The sequence below is a fragment of the Equus caballus genome, chromosome 1 (genome assembly GCF_041296265.1).
Source record: "Equus caballus isolate H_3958 breed thoroughbred chromosome 1, TB-T2T, whole genome shotgun sequence".
NCBI lineage: Eukaryota > Metazoa > Chordata > Mammalia > Perissodactyla > Equidae > Equus > Equus caballus.
The window spans coordinates 174,220,550-174,236,139 of NC_091684.1; the positions used below are offsets into that span (position 1 = coordinate 174,220,550).

The 15,590-nt window shown below is 50.6% G+C and overlaps 3 protein-coding genes across 10 annotated transcripts in view; 2 read left to right on the forward strand and 1 right to left on the reverse strand.

Annotated features, from left to right (window-relative positions):
• RNF212B (ring finger protein 212B) overlaps window positions 1-3,201 on the forward strand; it is a 64,874-nt gene extending 61,673 nt beyond the window's left edge. Inside the window, exon 16 of the mRNA XM_023622294.2 lies at window positions 3,052-3,201. Within this exon, the coding sequence (XP_023478062.1) occupies window positions 3,052-3,201 (150 nt within the window). The remainder of the gene's footprint in view (window positions 1-3,051) is intronic.
• PPP1R3E (protein phosphatase 1 regulatory subunit 3E) lies at window positions 643-6,332 on the reverse strand. 6 transcript variants are annotated; one of them, XR_011428277.1, is made up of 4 exons: window positions 5,585-6,288; window positions 4,831-5,285; window positions 2,990-3,132; window positions 643-2,693 (listed from the first exon to the last, which is right to left on the reverse strand). XR_011428277.1 is itself a non-coding variant. In XM_023622362.2 (3 exons), exons 1-2 carry the CDS (start codon window positions 5,999-6,001, stop codon window positions 4,863-4,865), a joined length of 840 nt encoding a protein of 279 aa, XP_023478130.1. In that variant the 5' UTR covers window positions 6,002-6,332; the 3' UTR covers window positions 643-3,604; window positions 4,831-4,862. The 6 variants fall into 6 exon arrangements, 2 of the variants coding, with proteins under 2 accessions (XP_023478130.1, XP_023478123.1); XR_011428279.1 differs by having other exon boundaries at window positions 643-2,192; window positions 5,585-6,260; XR_011428274.1 differs by having other exon boundaries at window positions 643-2,192; window positions 2,990-3,604; window positions 5,585-6,245.
• On the forward strand, window positions 3,065-14,599 carry BCL2L2 (BCL2 like 2). 3 transcript variants are annotated; one of them, XM_070241272.1, is made up of 5 exons: window positions 3,065-3,203; window positions 9,336-9,754; window positions 10,032-10,119; window positions 10,596-11,035; window positions 11,662-14,599. In XM_070241272.1, the coding sequence occupies exons 4-5, from the start codon at window positions 10,604-10,606 to the stop codon at window positions 11,809-11,811; spliced, it is 582 nt and encodes a 193-aa protein (XP_070097373.1). In that variant the 5' UTR covers window positions 3,065-3,203; window positions 9,336-9,754; window positions 10,032-10,119; window positions 10,596-10,603; the 3' UTR covers window positions 11,812-14,599. The 3 variants fall into 3 exon arrangements, with proteins under 3 accessions (XP_070097373.1, XP_001493744.1, XP_070097378.1); XM_001493694.6 differs by having other exon boundaries at window positions 9,336-9,733; XM_070241277.1 differs by lacking the exons at window positions 3,065-3,203; window positions 9,336-9,754 and adding an exon at window positions 5,579-5,833.
• The last annotated feature ends 991 nt before the right edge of the window (window positions 14,600-15,590 follow it).

A 15,590-nucleotide genomic window follows, 5' to 3' on the forward strand; every position in this document is an offset into this window, starting at 1 on the left:
GCTATCCTAACAGGGCTTCCCTATTAGGAAGGTTGTCTCATTACTTTGTGGGTAATTGGATTCTTTCATCATTCAGGTGATGTGGAAGTCAATACTACGTTAGAACTTGATGTTTTTCAAGGATGCCTCCTTTTAAATCCATTTCTATCGCTCCATTCTGGATTAGACAGAGGTCCTTGCTTTTCCTCTCCATCTTAATTTTCGTCCTTTGCTTTAGGGTTGCCCTTGATGGGAGAAAGGGCTTTGCTCTTCCCTCCAGTGCTTAAGGAGCAGAATGTAACTTAGATGGCCCCCTTAATGAAGAAGAGCCCTCCACCCAAGGTGAAGTATGGGCTTTTACCCAAGCTGTATCCTTTAACTGCTCCAGCAGCTGGTGCTGGGTGCCAGGGAACTAAAGTGCTGGGCCCTGGTAACTTTTCATACTGCTACCCAAAATGGTGGTGGGATCCTGTTCGGGTGTTTTATACAGGGCTGCCCAACTCTTCTGTATCTCCTTCCCACCCAGCTTTTGCGTAGGCAGAGGACTCCTGCGGACCGAGAATAGGACTTTTAAGAAATGGGGAATGAGAGGGAGGCATCTTGCTTCTGGGTCTCTTGCCACCCTAGCCCAAAACAAACAATATTTCTCAATACCTTATGATATACTTTCTTTTCATATTCCATCTTTATTTCAAATGTAAGGTCTTTTATCCAAAAGGGAGGGCAGGTGCATAAGAAAGCTGAATTGAGGCACAATGCTAATGAGTTTGGGGCCCAGTGAACAGAGCAGTGCTGTGAAGAAGGTGGGGAGGCTCTGGGAGGGCCTGAAGAGAACATTGGTTTTTGGGGAATTCACATAGCAAACTTTCATTTCCTTTCCAGGTTAGCTATTCAGTGGGTGGATCACTCAGTCTTTTTAGCAACTCCACTCTTTAGCAATATCACCAAAAGAAGTGCCAAGGCTGGGGGCATAGAGAAAACTACAAGTGCCTTTATTTTTCTTTATGCCTGGATGGAGAAGAAAATGGAAACTAGTAGCAAAAAAGGAAACATTTCCAATATTATCTCTTGCCATGAAAAAATCACGGGTCTGGGTAGAGGGCTGTTTCGTAGCCTGGCAATGGGATGTCATCAGGAGACCTCAGATTAAGTCCCATTTCAAGCTGCACTAACAAATTCCGTGACCCTGCTGGGGTCACTTCTCATCTCTGGACCTGTGTCCTCATCTGTAGGGGAGCCTCGACCCAATGATCTCTAAAGACAAGGCTTTTCAGATCTCTGATGCTATGACCTGCGAATTCCAAGGATCCAGAGTTCGAGAGAAACACAGGTGTTAGAAGCAAGGCAATGCGGGAGTTAGATTGGAGAGTTGAGGAGTTGGGGCTTATTATGAAGAGAAATAAAGGAACAGGAGGAAGGCTGAGACAGGTAGGTGTAGGAAGACATCTGAGGTCTGGATGAGAGAAAATGGCAAGTGTTCCTGCTGTGTTGCTTCAAGGAGCCAGGCCCCTGACCATGATAATGGTTTCTCTTATGGCACTTCCCAGTGCACAGCTGACGTGTTACCTCCTAAATTGCTCCTGTTCATACAGTCATCAGCCTTTAGAGGAAAGTCCCCACCACAGTGTCTAACATGACACATCTCTAAAGAGTCCACCAAACTCCTAGTGTTCCCCATGTCAGATTAGACTATCAGTTTACCCCCAGTGCCTGGGGGCAGCTCTATAGGGGAAGAACCAGAAGATTCATGTGTTGGTTCTATAAAGCTGAGAATGGGGGGTGGGTGAGCCATGGTACTTCTTTCAGAGAAAGAGCTCAGGAAACAATGTAGTATTCTTGGTTCCCTGCCTCCAACCAGTTTGCTTTTGTCCACTCAGTAATACCAGGGTTCCCAAGCACAGACCATCCAGCAATTGTCCTAGTCGGAGACCCTTCTAGCAGAAACTTTAGAGAATTGGCCTGGTGGGGGAGGAGGAAGGGGTGTGGCACACCAACAGGTGTGGAGGGTTGACTAGGGCCAGGAGAGAATCCCAGTGTATGGAAAGGCTGGAGTCCAAATGGGCTCCCAAGGTCCCTAGCAGGCAAACAGGGTAGTCCCTTGCTGATCCTGCAGAGCTGAGACACTGGCACCGGCGAGAGCAGCAAGCTCCTGGAAGAAGCAGATGAAGCTTGGGACCCTCAGTGCTTTGCCTTCTGCAAGCCAGTTTAGGAGACTGGGAGGATAGGAAGGCAGGACACAATTAGAAACTATGGTCTTTTCCTAATAAGAGATGATATGGCAAGGTTTTTAATTTTGCTTTTAAAGGAAAAAAATATAACATCCTGGTTACATACAGAGGCTCTGGAGATTTCCTTGGCTCACAAGCCTAGCTCTGTCATTTACTAGCTTTGTGATTGTGAACAAATTACCGAGCTTTTCTGAGCTGTTTCCTCATCTCTAAAACAGGGATAGTTTTACTTAACTCAAAGTGTTTTGAGAATTATAATGCATGCAAGACACCAGATTTTAGTAGGTAAGTAAATGTAAGCTATTATGATTGTTAATACAATGTAACAGTAAAGCACACACATTAAGCCAGAGATTATTACACACTGAGCCTTGACCCAGCCTCAAGCTCCATTATCCTCCCTGGGGCTCTTCACTGATGACTAAAAAGTGCACTGCTTGGTGGCTTCCAGTACAGTTTCTCTCTTCACTCTGCTGGAACTGTGACCTGAAGGTGATCCACAAGATGCATGAAATTCTGTTTTCTTCATCAGATAAAGATGGTGTTTAAATGGCCATCTGTTTGAGAAATCACTTGGGGTTCCTCTCTTTCAGCCATCTTTCTTCAAAGGATTAAGGCTTTGGACAGGAGGGGCATGGTAACAAGCCCCATGCTCTATTCTGATGCATGTATGGGCACACGTGCATGCACTCTCTCTCACTTAGTGATAAGGAAGAGGGGGATCCAGGAATTTTCTTAGAGAAATCATTAACAGATAGACATGGGTATGGGGGGCTAGTTACCTGGGAGCTCCTGTTCATCTGCAGCATCAGGAACTGCTTCTTTTCCCTCTTCTCCCTTCTAGAAGACTGTCAAGAAGGAGCCTGAGAGAGGAAGGTGGACCAACCATGGTCTTGGCAAAAAGGAAGTAGGTTCTCCACCCCTTCTGGAGGGAGAAGGAATAGCAGAGATCAACAAGGAAGAAGAGGGAGGCAAATGGAAACAGAGAAAATGAAGGTAAATACCCTATATGCTAAAAGAAAAATGAAAGTGATGAAAAGAGAGAGGGACAAAGAAAGAGAAAAACAAAGAGCTTAGGAATAGGGTAAGAGGAAAGGAAAAACAAACCAGCAGGTTAGCCAGGAGGAGAGACTTAAGGCATGAATGTGAATGAGTACACGAGTCTAGCTTTCCTATTTCACTTGCTCAGGGTATGGAGCAGACTGCCATCTTCTAGTGCCATTTAATTTCAAGTTGCTTTGATTCTTGATTTGAAATGTTTTTCATTTCTTATACCCATAATCCTTTGTCCTCAAGAGAGCCCCCAACACTGCTTCATCTTTGGGGCTCCCAAGCATCTTTTTCTCTCAGAGAGATGTTCCTCCCCAAAGCTGTCTCAGAGGACCCAGGCCGGAAGTCTGTGGGGCAAGAGCAAAAAGCAAGGGGCAGAGGATGAGCTGTGGTTTGAAAGCGGCCCTGGAATACCCTGAGGCTGCAGGCTGATTATGGGATGCTTCCTAGGCTCTGGAACATGTGTCAAAAACTGGAGGACTAACCTCAGCCCCAGCCAGATGCTGTGTTCTGAACTGTAGCATTCCAACTGTAGGTTGAAGAGTGTGGCTTCAATCTACACTCTGCCCTTCACAGATCATAAAATGTCAAAGCAAGAAGGGGCTTTAAGAGATCACCTAATCCAAATCCAGTTTTCCAAGGAGGAAACTGGGGCCCGACAGGTGAAGTAACTTGCCCAAAATTATACAGCTAGTCGTCAGTGACTTCCTTTTCTTCTGAGGCAGAAAGAATCAGAATAGTGATTCTTGTGATTCACTGTCCCTTTTCAAATACAGTCCATAAAGTGCTCAGAGGTCATTAGAAGGCACCCCAGAAAGGTAAGGCTGGCATTTTTCTGGAAGCCCCTGAGTGTACCAACCCCTCAGGCTACAAGGACCGGCCTGGAGTTGTTTTGTCTTCATTTTAATCTCCAGAGCTGCCTGGAGGCTGGAGGAAGGAGCTCTCACTGCTACCTGCCATCACTCCCCAGCCAGTCTGTGGAGACTGAAGCCAGGGACCATCGGGTGACGAGGGAATCCTGTCATAATGCCAGGGACTGGGAGCAATGGTCAAGTTCCTGGGGTTTAAGCAAGGCAATTACGGCTGAGTTAAAGCTGGGATGGGCAGGGCTGGGGGACCTGAGGTGGCAAAGGCGGGTGCGGAGAGGGAATGAGCCAGCAATTTAAATGACTTCACGGGGGTGAGCTCCTACTTCACACAAAATGCCTCCTCAATCCCAACGAGGTACCTTAACCTTCTACTGCTTAGGCCTGACGAACCCACTCACCTTCTCCCAGTGCCCACTCCCGGAAGAGGACGTCACCATCATCCCTATTCTGCTTTTTTCTAATCTCCCAGTGCCCTTTCCGGTCTCCTTCCTCCCTAAGTCCCGGGTTCCTTCCACTCACATCCAACTAGTGATTCCCACCCCAGTCTCCCCGACCTTCGCTGATTCCGCCCACGCCCCCAGCCCTAGGATTTCTCCCATCCTCCTCGCCCTCCCCGGCTTGACTCTCTTGGACAGCTCCCCGCCAATCCCGGTTTCTCCCATTCCTCCCCGCCACGTCTTCAGGCTTCCCCAGCCCCCAGGTGCCTTTGGTTTTTCGGCCGTCGGCCGCAGGCGTCTCAGATAAAGTGGATCCAGCCCTGGGGCTCCGGGGCTCCGCCACTGCCCGGGTGCTCGGGCCCACGGAGAGCATAGTCACGGCCGCCGTTGTTGTCCCAGAACTCGCGGCCGGTGACACGGTAGCGCAAGGCGAAAAGCAGGGCGCCCCCAATCGGCGGCGCGGGCAGGCGGAAGGCGAAGCGGTCGGCGCGCGGCGGAGGCGGGGCCGGGCCGGCGTAGGCGGCGGGCGCCTCGCGTTGGCTCCGCCAGCCGTCGGCGCTCCAGCGCACGCTCACGCGCTTCTCGTAGGCCAGGTCCAGCACGCGCGCGCTCCCGGCCACGCCCAGCGGGCCCGCCTCGGCGCGTTCCAGGCAGATGCGCTGCGCCTGCAAGCGGGCGGCGAAGCCGGGCTCGCTGGCCGGCTCCAGGGCGGCGCGCGCCTCCTGCGGGGAGAGGGGGAGGGGAAAGAAGGCCGGGTGGAGAGAGGGAAGAGACAGGGGGCGGGGTCAGGGCGACGCAAGGGACCAATCCGAGGTCGACCCCGGCGTCCCGCCGTCAGAGTGCCGCCCGGCTGGGGGCGTGGCCTAGAGTCACTCGCCAATGGGGACCCCCAAAAGGGAAGAGCAAGGGCAAGCCCAGGATAGGAGACAGAGATGGGTGTTCCTTGATAAGTCCCCTCCCACCCCGCTGCCGCGGCCGGGCAGGGGAGGTCCCGGGGAAGGGGCGTGGCCCTGCCGCTTACCTGGAGGCCTCGGGCGCGGGACTGGCACGGCGCGAAGTGGCGGAGGGCGTCTCTCTGTAGCTGGACCTGCACGTGGCGGGGCACCCGTGGCAGCTCTCCGGGGCGGAAGCGGCGCACGGCGGTCAGCTCCAGCCCCAGCGCGTCGGCGAAACGCACTCTCTTGCGGGTGTCTGGACTGCGGCTGCGGGGCGCCCGGGCCCCGCCGCCTCCGGCGGGCGCAGAACGGGCCCGGCGGCCTCGACTCGGAGCGTGAGCACGGGATCGGGCCCCGAGGCGCGTCCCGCCCTGGCCTGGCTCCTCCTCCGGCTCCTCCTCTAGGCTGGGCCGCTGGCTGCGGTAGTAGGCGCGCTCCGTTAGCGCGGCGATGAAGCTCAGGTTGCGGGGGATGTCGGTTCGGGGGGGCCGCTCTCGAGACATGGCATCCCCCGACCTGGCGGGGCCCGTCTCGCGCCCGCCCGGCGTCCACACGGAAGCCGCCGGGCCCGCTTCAGCCGCCCCACGCCATTCCGTAATCTTGCTGTCACCTCCAGGATCCTCCACCTCCTGTAGCTGTCTCTGCGACTACCTTCCCCTCCCACTGGCCATCAGCTCCCAGGGTCTTAGACCATCACCTCCTGTCTTCTGCGAGCTGTCTGCTCTGAGCGTGCGCTCAGCGGCGCTCACCCTCCGGTCCCGCGGTCTTCGCGGCCTCGGCCCCCGCCCACAGCCCTCTGACAGGTGGTTCCCCATCTGTCTTCGCTGCGTCTGCACCAGGGGGCGGGGACTCCACTCTTTCGGTCTTGAGTGAGACCACTCGGCCTTTTTTTTTTAAGCGCCTCAACTTCTGCGGCACGGAAAGAGTTAACGCAGGGAGGAAAGAGTAACCTTCGTTTTCTTGCAGGGGAAGGTTCAAAATGCCCAGTTTGTGACTTTTTCTTCAGGGCTTACAGTTTTTTTTTCTAAACCCTAGGCTCCAGGTTTGGGAGAGGGGTGGCGGTGGGAGCAAAGAAGGGAAGGTCATAAAAGACAGAAGCTGAGCTGTGGCGCTCAAAAGGGTGGGTGGCCCATTGGCGAGAGTTCTGAATTGAGAGTTGTGGGAAGACATGGCTTCTGGTCTCACCTCTGCTATTCAACTGTGTAACCTTGAGCAAGGCACAACTTGTCTGGACCTCAGTTTTCTCATCTGTAAGAAAGTGGATTAGAGTTCTGATCTCTAACCTGACCGTAAGCCCTTTGAGAGCAGAGGCTGTGTATGATTCGTGGTCAGTTTCAGCACGTAGTAGGCCTTCAAATTGAATGAATGAGCTCACAACTTTCTTGGAGCTTGGACTGTGGGGTTCTAGTTTCAGTGGGAGCTTCCAAGAAGGGCACAGAGCTGGATTTTTTTCTCTCTGTTTTTTCTACATTAGTGAAAAAAACGTGATGCTTTGTTTAGTTTTCTTCTAGCTTCTCTTCTGATCTTATGTAGCTCTTACAATGTGCTAGGTATGGTAGTAAGAGTTTTACAGATATTAACTCATACAATACAGCCATCATAAGAGTAGGAGTAGTATTATGCCTATTTTACAGATGAGAAAATCGAGGGAGACAGTGTCTAGGACTCTTTCCTAGGGTCACATAGATAATAACTGGAGAGCTGGGATTAGAACCTCAGCAGTCCAACTCCAGAGTCTACTCTCTTATCCACTGGTTATATAAGATTAAAACATTTCATAGTGATAATTAACATCTTCCGAGTATTGAAATGGGGAATCTTACAGTAGAAATGGAATCTAAATGTAAAACAGCAGGAGAGTTTAACTGTAAAATCACCAGTGACTAGGCTGGAAATAAACAATGAGACAGGTACCATCTTACTACTGCACAATTCATTCCTGTTTGCATTTTAACTCCGGTATTAACCATAACAATGCTATTTAGCCAGGACTCATTTTTAAAGTGATATTGAGTTTTACTTTCTTATTTTATACATACAGGTATAATCCATGGACATATTATTTTCATTTCTTAGGGTGTAAAATAATGTTACATGAATTTATGCTACAGTCTAGCAGTTTAAAACTGTCTTCCTCGCTCTGGTAAAATGTCATAGATGGACTAGATAAGCTCAAAGTCAACCTATATGGCCTGAGGTTTTGGTAAAAGCTCTGTTTTCTTTTCTACAGTTTGAGCTGCCATTCCTTGATTCTGTGGTGTTTGTCTGAGAAGATTCTTGAGGTACACAGCTTTGGACCCAGTATAACTTGTGTTGGTCCAGCAGCTCTGTTCTCCTGGTCCTGGTCGCTCAGGCTAACATTGAACCTTTACTCCAAATTTGCTTAAGTCTTTGTTCCTTGAACAGCCACTGCTGCTATCTTCAGATGTCTGACAGGGCCTGCTCGATAACTGGCCAGAGGCTTTGAGTGATTCAGTCAACATTTACAGAGGGTCCATTAGGCCATAAGGACATAAAAGTGAATGAAATTCAGTTATGCTCTCACAGAGCTTATAAATAAATGGGTGGGCAGACAAAAGTGTATTTGGATCCTGAGGCTTAAGATTATGTTTATTTCAAGTAAATGTCTTAGGAGAAATCAGGATTGCAAATGAAGGACTGGACTAGATTATTCTCTAAAGAAGGAGGCAACCTTGCTGGTGGCAGCTGGAATGATCAGCCTAAGAGCAAAGAAGAAATGAGGATAGTTGAAAGGATACAGTCATAAAAGAGTGGAACACCTTCAGAATAGAGGGAGAACTGAGTTTGGACTTGTAAATGATGTGGTAACAACATTGATCACCTGAAGCAGGAGAGGTGACCTTGTAGCAATACAGTTAAGACAAACTTTCAAGTCAGACAGAATTATATTGAGTCGCAGCTTCTGAGTATCTGGCTTTGGGCAAATTAGCCTCTCCAAGCCTCACTTTCCTCATCCATTGAATGAGGATAAAACAGCATAAGGAGTGATATGAGGACAAAATATCATGCATGTAAAGAAAGCACTTAGCACCTAAGAAGTCTTCAGAATGTGTTCATTGTTACTGTTATTCTTACAGAAAAGACCTTGCTTCTCCAGTGACAGTAGGGCAGATGGGAATACCAAGGCTTGGACTGGAGGTAGATGCAAAGAGAACCAGCAGGAAAGAAGAATTGGGTTGCTTCCTTCTGGTCTTTGGTTGGAGATGCCTCCAAATGGAGCGGAAGGAAGTGCCAGCTGCAAAAGCCGGTGGGGCCCAGTCAGAATGCCTGAGGGCGCCCCCGTGTGGATCAGCTGTGGTCAGGCTGCTCGACTCCCTGTGAACTGCCCTGTATAAGAATATTGCCACGTATACATACTAGACATATGTACATGTGCATATATATATATATGTAATCTGAAAGGATAAACATCGACCTTGACATTGGCAGCCTCCAGGAAGGGAAGTGCAATTGTGGGAGGGGTGGAGGGAGATTGAGATCTTGCATTTTTTCCCCTATACCTCTATATTGTTTGACCTTTTCATAGGGAGAATGAATTCATGTGTTGGGTAAAAAAGAATTAAAAAGAAAACCAATCTGATTACAAAAAAGGGGAAGAAGATGAAGAAAAGTTACCTGCAGAAACCAGTTATGATCCAAGGCCTGGCTCCCAGACACCTAGCTCAAGCCCCAGCCCACAAAGAGACCTCTGGGTTAAAGGTCCTGGAGAAAAGAGGAAGTGAAATGTTTGGTGTCCCTGTCATGTCTGCCAGTCCCATAGGGCGAGGCACCTGGCAGGCAGTTCTCACTGGAATGGGAACTGCTCCTCTTTTCCAGGCACCCTCTCCAGGGCTGGAAGAGTTCAACAAGTGCGAGGAACATTAGAGACCTTCTGGAAATGCTGAATTTGCTCCAAGGTTTCCTGAAGTCTAGCTGGCTTCTCCAGACAGCCTCCAGGCTCAGGAGCCCCAGCTGCCCTCTGTGCCCTCTCCGCCCAGCTCTTCTTGGCCTGTAGTGTCCCTCTCTCTTCCTGAGTTGCAGCCCTTCCCAAGCCTGCGTCCCAGCCCCGCCCCTCTCTCTGGACGCATCTCTGGGCCCCATCATCACCCGGCGCCGGGCCCTCCTTCCCGCCCCCCCTTTCTCCTCCCTCCTTCCTTCCCTCCCTTCCTCCCTCTCTCCCTCCCTCCCAGCTCCTGCACCAGGAAACGGCCCGGATCCCGGCAGCGGCCTGACCCGTGAGATCCCTAACCTGGCAGGCAGGCGGGGTTGGAGACAGGCTGAGGGTGGGGGTGAGGGAGGAGCTGGGCCTTTGGGTTGCACTGGGGGCAGCCGGGAGTAGAGATGGTGTCGGCAGGAAGCCCTTGGCCCTGGGTTTCCCGGGAGGACAGTCATTAAACATGGATTCGGCCACACAGCTGGTAGAGCGTTGGGGGCAGGGACCGGTCCCGGGAGCTGCAACCTCAGCCTTTCTCAGTCCAGACCCTGATGCCTGGCCTTCCGTGCCTAGCTCTGCTCTCCCCCTCCCCTTCCCAGGGCTCCACGCTGGCCAGGAGGATGAAAGGCCCCAGCTGGGGGCTCCTTGCCACCAGCGCTGGGTCCTAAGAGCTGCCATCCAGGCTGGGTGAGTGTCTCCTTCTTTCTCTGTGCTGGGCAACCCTTTGCTTCTCCCACCTTTCCCTTCAGCCCCTGTCTCTTCCCTTATCTTGTGCCTCTGCCAGCATCTTCACATCTTGCCTCGGGGGAGGTCCTAAGCCCCTTCCTCTAGCCAATAAGGTGTGTACTGTGGAGAGGGGGTTAATAGGGGTGTCATAGAGCTGGTGTTGTCTTATTGTGGAGAGAATCTAAAGTATTTTTAAAAATAAAATTTACTTGTTTTACATTTAATTTGGCATATTGCGAATTTAAGGGCCAACCCATCATGTCCTGGTCCCTCACCATGACTTAGTTCTCTTGTTCTTATCCCTCCCTGCCCAGTGGTCTCTGAGCATTTTCTGCCACCTCCCTCCCTCCCTGTCTCACCGAGATGGCCAAGCCTGAAATGCCCTTTCTGGGTCTGTGACCATATATTCATGCGTCTTTCATCTTTGACTCTTACAGCCGCCCGGATGGCGACCCCAGCCTCAGCCCCAGACACACGGGCTCTAGTGGCAGACTTTGTAGGCTATAAGCTGAGGCAGAAGGGTTATGTTTGTGGAGCTGGCCCCGGGGAGGGCCCAGCCGCTGACCCACTGCACCAAGCCATGCGGGCAGCTGGAGATGAGTTTGAGACCCGCTTCCGGCGCACCTTCTCTGATCTGGCGGCTCAGCTGCATGTGACCCCGGGCTCAGCCCAGCAACGCTTCACCCAGGTCTCTGACGAACTCTTCCAAGGTGGCCCCAACTGGGGCCGCCTTGTGGCCTTCTTTGTCTTTGGAGCCGCGCTGTGTGCTGAGAGTGTCAACAAGGAGATGGAGCCACTTGTGGGACAAGTGCAGGAGTGGATGGTGGCCTACCTGGAGACTCGGCTGGCCGACTGGATCCACAGCAGTGGAGGCTGGGTAAGAGGCTTCTCAGTTGCTGCTCTGCACATCCCTCTGCAAAGCTGGTCTCCAGGGAAGAGATGTGGGCTCTGGCTTGAGTCTAGGGGGCAGTTCTGCTGGGAATGAGGTATAGGGGCTGAGTCTCGCTATTTGGGTGGAATCAGATGCCCTCATTATGGGCATCATGCTGGCCTCTGCACTCCAGGGCTGCCATGCAGTCAGCACTGGATGGGCTCATGCAGAGACCAAAGCAGAGACCAGGATACACAGTACCCAGGGAGTACCTGCAGGGAAATGGCATCCAGCCGTCAGGAACTTTTACACCTAAGGACGTGGCATGGGCGGGGGGTGTCAGGGATGGGTGGTGGTCAGGCAAGCCTTGGCAAAGGATGCCAGTTCTGAGCAAAACTTTTGGCCAAGGAAGGGATGGGATTCGCTTGAGGCAGAGAAGGCAAATGAGCCAGGCGCTCATGAAGAATCAGAGGGGCTTTTAGCCAGCAGAGCTTTGCCTGGAGAGGAGATGGGTGTGGGGTAGTGCTTGCAGTGGATGGAACTGGAACTCTTCCTCTCCTCTTTTCTCCATTTTTTCCTCTCCTGATATCCCTTTCTCCTTCTTTCTCTCCTACTTCCCTTTTCTCCCACAGGCGGAGTTCACAGCTCTATACGGGGACGGGGCCCTGGAGGAGGCGCGGCGTCTGCGGGAGGGGAACTGGGCCTCAGTGAGGACAGTGCTGACAGGGGCCGTGGCATTGGGGGCCCTGGTAACTGTAGGGGCCTTTTTTGCTAGCAAGTGAGAAAGTCCAGGGCCAGGTCGGGCTAGGTGTGGCTGGGGGATAGAAGAGCAAGAACAGAACAGAGAAATGCCCTTGGAAGAAGTGGGGTCACTGGATGGGCATGGAACGGGGATGGGAAGGGGCAGGGTAGTGTGTGAGGGAGGTGAGTGTGCCAGGCAGGTGGCTGGAAGAATGAGCTGGAGACACTGGGAATGTATTTGGAAAGTCAAGGGGCCAGGAGATGGAGTCATTCCAGGGTGGGGGGAGGTGGGAGGGATCACGTCCATAGGTGTAGGCACACGAAATGACACCTGGAGCCCGATTTGCAGCCCTGAGGAGCATGGACTTGCATAAGGGATTGTGCCTCCATTGGAAGAGTGGGATTTGGGGAGAACGCAGAAGGCACATCCCTTTGGAATGGAAGCTCGGGGTTCTTAGGTGATAGGGAGAGGTGGCTGTGACTGTGGGCTGCTTGGACACGCGTGTGCATGTGCACGCGTGCTCATATGCATGCTGGGTTGCTTGTCTAATCTGGTGGCTGTGGTATTCTTCAAGGAGAAAACATTCCCTCTTGCAGTGGCAAGAACAAGGGGCAGTTCTCTGCTCCTCCTCCCAACCCTGCCTCCCCCCTCCCCTTGTCCTGATGCCTCAAGGCTAAGGGAGAAACACTGTATCCAGACCAGGGCTTCAGGAGCTTCTTTGCAGAAAGTCAAAACGTTGTTTGCAGGGCTTTGGAGAGAAGAACGGTTCTGTAGCTGGCCTTGTTCCTTCATCGTCCCCCTTCCCTGTGCATCACGCACTTGCTGCTGCCTCCTGGGCTCTGACAGAAAGGCAGGGCTGTGGAGCCTGCGGTGGGTAGAGGCTCGGTAGCTGGACCTGCTGGCCGCCCTCCTCTTCCACTGGGGCACACGGGTGCCTCAAGTGTTCCCTATCTCTGGGACCTTCTGTACCCAAACTTAAACTCTAAATTGGGGCTCTAATTGATTTTCCTTTTGAGTGTGTGGATGTAAATGCTGATCTAGAATACAGTCTGGTTCCTGCACTGGGTCTCAGTGAGACTGTTGATGCCTTGAGAGGAACATTCCAGCTCTGAACCCCATGGGTGTGAGGGGGACGTGTACTCCGTGACTGGCCTATTCCGTGTGGTGGGCTTTGGTGCTGCTTTATCAAGGGCCAAGTGTATGGGTTCTAGAGTACCTACCATGACCTACAAGCATTTACATTTTCTTTGAAGACACGCTGTTTGCATGGGTGTTACTGTCTGTACCTCTGAGTCTGAGGATATTAACTTTGGAGCTCACAGTCCTCTAGAACAGATTCTGATTATAGCTTTTTCTTTTGAGGAAGAAATGATTTCACTCCAGATGCATGCCCTGAGCCAGACCTCACTGCTGCACTTTCCAAGGTGCTAAAATTGCTGCTCTCGATGCTGTCTGCAGACGCAGTGCTCTAGAACCCTGCCCTTGAACCTGAGCACTGATTAGCTTAGCTAGACCATGGTTGACTCTTGGAGATTTTCACTTGGTCCCAGAATGTGGCAACATAGTTGTACTCACTAGAATGTGGGACCAAAATTGGCCTCAGGTGTTCAGCCCACCCTTTTGCTTTTGAGAGAGGGCTGCACTTTTTAATGGTATTTATAGGGGAGGTGGTGGACTGCAGGCGCCACTTGCTCTGTCGTGAGTATGCTGATAACCAGAAACTCAGAGCTGGTCTGTGGCAGGCAGTTGGGGTGGGGGTGTCTCTGACTTGCTCAGGACAAACTAGGCCAGTGGTTTTCAAACTGCTTGGCAGAGCCCCGACGTTTCCTAGGGGTTGCCTCAGGAGTCCTTGGGGGAGATGAAGGGGGGCACTGAGCAGGCTGGGCTACTTGCCCTCAAATAGAACAGCTCCCCTTGTAGCTGTCTTACATATCGGGGTTCAGGGTAAGATTTTATTTGCATTAAGGGGTTTGCTGCTGAAAAAAAGTTGGAAAACCACTGACTAGACCATCAGCTTCAAATTGGAGCCTGTGCTCCCCCAGGTCTGAGGCAAACTCTTCACCCTGCCCTCTCCCACAGGACACCTCGCCCTGTTAGCTCTTCTGGGGGCCTTTAGCAAAGAGGGGCAGTAGGGACCGTGGCCAGGTTACTGAAAAACCCTCTCTGAGGCCTTCGCATCTGGGTGGGAGGAGAGGCTGTTTTCTGAAAGGGTAGAGGGCTTGGTCTGGATTCCAGAAGCATAGCTTGGATGGGATCACAGTGGGCAATGTCGACCTGTCCTGCCCTTCTCAGCTTGAGGGGCAATGGAAACCCCAGAGACTCTTCTGTCAGGGAAAACTAGAGACTCTCTTCTAGAGCCATATAGTTCCTTGGGATTAGCTCTTGGCCAAGAAGGCTGAGTATGGCTCCCAATTTTTAAATCCATTTCATTTTTTAAAAAATAAGGGGAATAAATATCTAATTGCCATTTTTCAGAGATTAAATAGGTGGAGAGGGTGTGTCTTGCTCTCCAGAGCCCAAAGGGACAAATAGGGACTTTGCTTAGGCCAAGGAAGGCGCAGAAGTAGGGCAACTAGGTCCTGTGATTATTAATCCCACTCCCCACTTCTCCTAGGGCATACACTATTTTACTTTTTTAAATCATAAAATGGCGAGAGAACAGATTGGTTAGTTTAGAAGAAAAGAAAAAGCTCTATAAATATAAATATATATTCCTGTATTTTTATTTAATAATTTATAAATACCAAGTTCATTTGACTTTTATTTTTGTGTAATATGTAATGGTCGTATTAAAAAAAAATAAATAAAGCCCAGAAGTTTAATGAGAAGGACTGAGCAGGGTTTGTGACTTCTACACTGTATAGCTTGGGGTCAGGACATTTCTTGATCCAGTCATCTCTTCATGACCTTGTTAAGGGCAAGAATTAGAGTAACAAGGATTTGGGAAGGTGTTGAGATTAAAAAAAAGAGAAAAGCAATTCAGAGTTGTTCCCCCGTTCCCCCACCCTGGCCAAATGCCCAAAGCCAAGAGCTCCATCTATGCCAACCCAAGCCTTAAGGGGGTGTGTGTATACAGTACTTTGGGATGGCCATAAACAACCACAAACCAAAACAAAGAAAACTTACCAAAAATCCCTGTGTGATGGTAATCAAGTTCCCAGTTGTGGTTCAGCCTCTCACCAGAAGTGTGTGATAATGAGCATTTCTCCCCAATTCCCGCTGCCTACTTCAGACTTAAAATAAGTCTGGAAAAAATGGAGCCCCTGCTTCCTTTCCTGCTCCCCTGAGACATTTGGTTTCAGCCATTTTCATGCAAACTGCTAAATTGGATGGAATCTACAGAAACTATTCAGCCCATCCCGCTGTACTTCTAGTCTAGGACCACATCAAAGTCATGCCTGACAGGAATAGTGATCCTAATTTTAAATTACAAGCAGTAATATCTAGTCTTTCTATAATCCAGTGCAATAAAATGGCATTTGGGTTTATGTGTTAAATTGTAATGAGAAATGATACTGCTTAGAGGAATCCAGTGTTGAATTTCCATTCTTTCTCTATGGAAAAATCTACAGAACAAGCCATATTAAAATCAGAGTGGCTTGGTGAACAGGGTGTTAGGGAAAAGGGAATTAGTTGCTCCTAATAGCATCAGGCTACTACAGCTAGTGCATTTATCTCCACTGCAGTGTGATTGGTTTAACGATTGATTGGTTTATATTTGCCTAGTTCCAGAAAGCATATGCAACATCTTACCACAATACACAAAGGAGGAACCAATAGGAAAATTTGTTCCTATTTTTAAAGATTTTTAAAGTAGGG

Coding starts and splice junctions, on each gene's coding strand:
- PPP1R3E (XM_023622362.2), bottom strand. CDS start 6,001: ATGTCTCGAGAGCGGCCCCCCCGAACCGACATCCCCCGCAACCTGAGC. Junction 5,286..5,584: donor CCCGCGCCCGAGGCCTCCAG/GTAAGCGGCAGG, acceptor CTCTCCCCGCAG/GAGGCGCGCGCCGCCCTGGA.
- BCL2L2 (XM_070241272.1), top strand. CDS start 10,604: ATGGCGACCCCAGCCTCAGCCCCAGACACACGGGCTCTAGTGGCAGAC. Junction 11,036..11,661: donor TCCACAGCAGTGGAGGCTGG/GTAAGAGGCTTC, acceptor TTTCTCCCACAG/GCGGAGTTCACAGCTCTATA.